General features: G+C 57.6%; 1 protein-coding gene across 1 annotated transcript in view; it reads right to left on the bottom strand.

The window, feature by feature from the left end:
- Lrrc56 (leucine rich repeat containing 56) overlaps nt 1–3,300 on the bottom strand; it is a 13,943-nt gene extending 10,643 nt beyond the window's left edge. Inside the window, 5 exon segments of the mRNA XM_019209996.2 lie at nt 210–297; nt 1,259–1,446; nt 1,740–1,810; nt 2,421–2,553; nt 2,937–3,300. Coding sequence (XP_019065541.1) covers nt 210–297; nt 1,259–1,446; nt 1,740–1,810; nt 2,421–2,553; nt 2,937–3,033 — 577 coding nt within the window. The 5' untranslated portion in view covers nt 3,034–3,300.
- Between the last annotated feature and the right edge of the window lie 941 nt (nt 3,301–4,241).

Raw genomic sequence — 4,241 nt, 5'->3', positions numbered from 1 at the left:
GGCAAAAAGAGAGAGAGAGAGAGAGAGAGAGAGAGAGAGAGAGAGAGAGAGAGAGAGGCAGACAGACATGGGCTGGGGCTGTAGCTCAGTGGTGCAGTGCCTGCCTGGCAAGTGCAAGGTTCTAAATTCAATTCCTGGTACCAGAAAAAAAAAAAAAAGAGTTCTGGGTTGACTCTATGCAAAGGGACGCAGGGAAGGGCTGTTCTCACCAAAGTTCCCCAGGCTGTGTTCGAGGGTGTCCACACATATCTCTAATACCCGCACACTTCGGAGGTTATCCGCCTGGGCCAGGGCCTGCTGCAGAGATGAGTGGGTGTCACTCTCCATCCCGGCTTTCCCGGGACTGTCTGGGACTCTGAGGTGCCCCTGGAGCAGGGGACAGTATTCCCTGCATCCCCTGCCTCATCCATGTGGGTCTTGGCCACGACACTCAGCTGGTGGCATGGAAGTGGATACAATCAGAGTGGCACCATTGGGTAGGAGCCACTGCCAGAGAAGGGGCTGTCTTCAGGCTGCTGGTCTCCAGATGAGAACTTCACCCAAAGGCCACTTGGACCTGTGCATGATGAGCACACATGGATCTGTGAGCCTCAGGGGTGCCCCTCATTTCCTGCTGCCTCGGGCCTCCCGGATGAGGCCTTTTCTGGGCCTGTGAAAGGCACGCATGGTCCCCTGGATGCTGGGCCCCCTGCCCAGGCTCAGCAGGCACCTTGGAGGGTGTAAGACAGGCCAGGCAGTTATTCTGAGGGAGGAGCTAGGTGGTGCCTGCACTCACAAGTCCTCCCCTCTCCCTGGGTGGTCCATGATGGGCGGCGGCAGGCTCTGGGTGCTGGGAGCTGATGCAGGTTCTGTGGGGTGGCCTGGCAGAACTTCTGGGCCTCAGGTCAGGGTGAACCCTGGGGTTCCACAGCAGGTTTGTGGAAGCCTCTGCTATGCCCGGAGTGGTCAGGCCTCAGGTATGGGCCCTTCACTAAATGGGGCCCCTATCCTCTATACTCTGTGGTCTGGATACACACTGCCCCTGGCTCTGCTTCTGGGACAGTTTCCTCGACAAGTACTTTTGGACCTACCCTGACTCAGCCATGTCTGTGACCATGCTTGAGGATATCTGTCACCTGGGTTGCTGGTGCTTTGGGACCTGGTAGGAGCCCCAAAGGGGAGGCAGAAGGTATCCAACTGTGGGGACTGTGTTGAGGGCAGCTGGAAATCTGCAGAAAGGGGGCTTGGGATGTCTCCTTGTGCAGGACCTCATACTTACCAAGTGGGCAGGGGACAGGGGCTCTTTTATCCATTGCTCTCTGTGGCTGACCTGGTGCCTCTCAGGGCCCTTGCTCTGTGGGCAGGGATTGTGCAGGCCCTGCCAGCTCAGCTCCCGCACCTGGACACTGGCTGAGTATGGCCGAGACCTTGGGCATCCATTCCTGGCTGGGTCCATCCTCACACAACCTGCTGGGAGGGCAGAGGGCAGGGCCCCGTCTGCTGCTGCTGCTCACATAAGCCACCTTCAGGGCCCCAGCTGCCTGGATCTCCCAGTGCCTCCCGTTTCTGCTTTGTTTCTTTCAGTACCACAGGATGAGTGCCGGCTCTCAACTTCTCACTGGGGCCTAAAGGCTGTGGGCCTGGGCGTGCTGATGGGCACTCCAGGCTGAGCTCCTTCTCCATACAATGCTTTCCACGCCTGGGCCCAGGACCAGAGTCTTGGGCACTCCCACCCACTCCTGTGTTGGCCAAGTCCCCACCTGCAGGCAGCTGCCTTCTGCTGTGGGTCAAACATCCGGGTGTGGGGGCAGCATGTGTCCACAGGTGATACCTGGGAGACAGGGTTGGGTTAGGCTCCTGGCCAGGTCACTGTGCCCAGGGGTACCAGCACTAAAAGGGAGTGGGTACGGAGGGGGTAGGGCAGAGCTCCCTGTGATGGTTCAGGTGAGGGATCTGACCAGCAGATGAGGAAGAAGACAGTCAGGGGGTGACCCACGGACTCCCCTGGGTGCAAATGAGGACTTGGTCCTCACCCAGATCCCATTCCCTCAATTCCTGAAAGGGCCCCAGTGTGGCTCTAGATGCTTCTTGTTCACCAGCCTCTCTTGCACTCTGTCCTTCCTATGCCAGAACCCCAGCAGTGGCCTCACACGTCCTCGCCACTTTCACCAGGTTCCTTAATAACACAGAGGCATGTGAGCAGTCCCAGACCAACACATGGTCTCAGCTGGGCCAGAGCTCTGCCCACAAGACTCAGCATCCCCTCTTCCTCTGCCTTCCATCCAGGCTTGGCTGATCCCTTACGGCCACATTCCTACCTACCCTTCCCAGATCTTTCTCTGATCTGACTGGGCAGGTCACTTTCCAGCTGTGTCCACAGGGCTATGTTGGAGGAGGGCACTAAAATGCTTGTGAAGGAATTGATGAATGTGGTGGGCCACCTGTTACATTTATTAAAAAGATTCATGCTTTCTCTCAGGTCTGCAGTCCTGGGATCAGGGATGTGGTCATCAGGGCTGTGGCAGCGCAGTGGGAGGGACAAGGTGTTCAGGCTCTGGGTCTCAGGGGCCCAGTCTACAAAATAAGCAACACGTCAGGGGTGAGGATTCAGTTCAGTGGTTCCACTGCCTGCCTTGCAAGCACAAGGTCCTGAGTTCCATCCCCAGTACCCCCCTCCCAAAAAATGAGCAGTACATCAAAGCCCACGGAAGTCTCATGGATTTCCAGCCAGTAGCTGAGGGCTGGGCTTGGAACTGCAGGAGCTGAGCTGGTTCCTGCCTCGGGCTGCTAACCCCAGAGGAGGTCTTGAGGCTTCTCCGATCCTGACCCAGATGAGTAGAGGTAGGTGGTGTCTCCAAGCAGGGGCAGGAGAGGTGGGGAGCTTAGCCAGTCCCAGACTTGACACCTGGGGCCTTGGCTGGGCACTGGGACATGAACAGGTTGTGCCCGGCACTCACCTGCAGGTTGGACCCGGGTGCCGCAGCCCCGGGCCCCTCTGCTGAGGGTGCTCTCTTCACTCCGGGTCGTTCTTCCGGTCGCGGGTCCGGGCGTCATGGCAACGGGGGCGGAACCTTATTTGAATTCCCATACGTTCTCAAGCCGCGGGCAACTAGGCTCAGGGTCTGAGTCCCGCCCCTTAGCAACGGTTGCCGGGGCACGCGTCTGAAGCGTTGAGACCGGAAAGCGCCTTCTAGATGAGGAGGGTGGCAACTTTCTCGCTGCTCGGACTCTGGACCGAGTGTGGGAGCCCGGCCGTGGCCCTCTAGGAGTTTGACATTTAAAAGGAAACTTCTTCACCTCTACACTCAAGGCATTGATACAATCTGTAACATTCTAGGACTCTGCTTGTTAAACTTGTTGCTGCAACGGAAGAAACTCAAGGAGACAGCCAAACATCTGATGTTCTTTGCAGAGTCAGAAAATCCGGTCTTTGCATAAAAGATACAAATAATTGCTTGGTGCTTCCTGTTGATGTGAACCTATAAAAGGAGCTGTTTTTGTGAAATAAATCAGACTTCTCTTCGTCTCCGCTCAGGTTTGTGTTCTTTCCTTTCTCAATCCTCACTCCCCGACTCGGGCATGTTCGTGTTGTGACGGCTGGACCGCCACAACCGAGGAGCCGGAGACGCCCAACGGGCTCTCGGTATCCTCCTCTTGGCCAGGTCTATGCGAGCTGGGCTCAGATTAGGGACCGCACGTAGGCTGGCCCCGCAGTCCCGTCGCGGCCTCTCGGTAACGCTTCTAAATTTTCTGATGGAAAGGATGTACTTGCACATTTTTTGGAATTTAAAAAAATGTTAAAAACACCATAGAGGAGGCTTCAGTGCTTGGATTCGGGGAGGTCTCTCTTCGCTCCCGCTGGCAACTTTTGGGTTGGACTTGCGGGGTGCACTGGGAGGCAGCATCAGGGATGGAACCTGAAGTGTTTTGCAAAAGCTGGGGTTCGGACACCCCTGAAGCTCTCGAGTCTTCCAGGTGGGGCTTCCGCGCCCCAGCAAGGAGGGCTGCAGATCCGCGGCCACCTGGGGGTGGGGGTGCAGGATGGATTGTGCCTTCCCTGGTCCAAGCCCGGGGCGTTCTTGGTGCTGACTGTCCCGCCTCACTTAGCCTCCTCCCTTTGGGCCCTTGGGCTTCCTGGCGCTGGCACGGCTGGCGGCTCCCGAGCCTGTCCTGAGGCTCAGAGGCCCGTCTGTTCCCGGGGGAACCCTAGGACTCTTAGCACCCCGGAACTAGGGCCCACTCTTCGAGCCGCTCCAGGAAGG

This window comes from Fukomys damarensis, unplaced genomic scaffold, assembly GCF_012274545.1.
Source record: "Fukomys damarensis isolate Sample0158 unplaced genomic scaffold, DMR_v1.0_HiC HiC_scaffold_16, whole genome shotgun sequence".
Classification (NCBI taxonomy): Eukaryota; Metazoa; Chordata; class Mammalia; order Rodentia; family Bathyergidae; genus Fukomys; species Fukomys damarensis.
The sequence above is the reverse complement of the archived record's forward strand: the minus strand, read 5'-3'. Positions and strand labels throughout refer to the sequence as shown.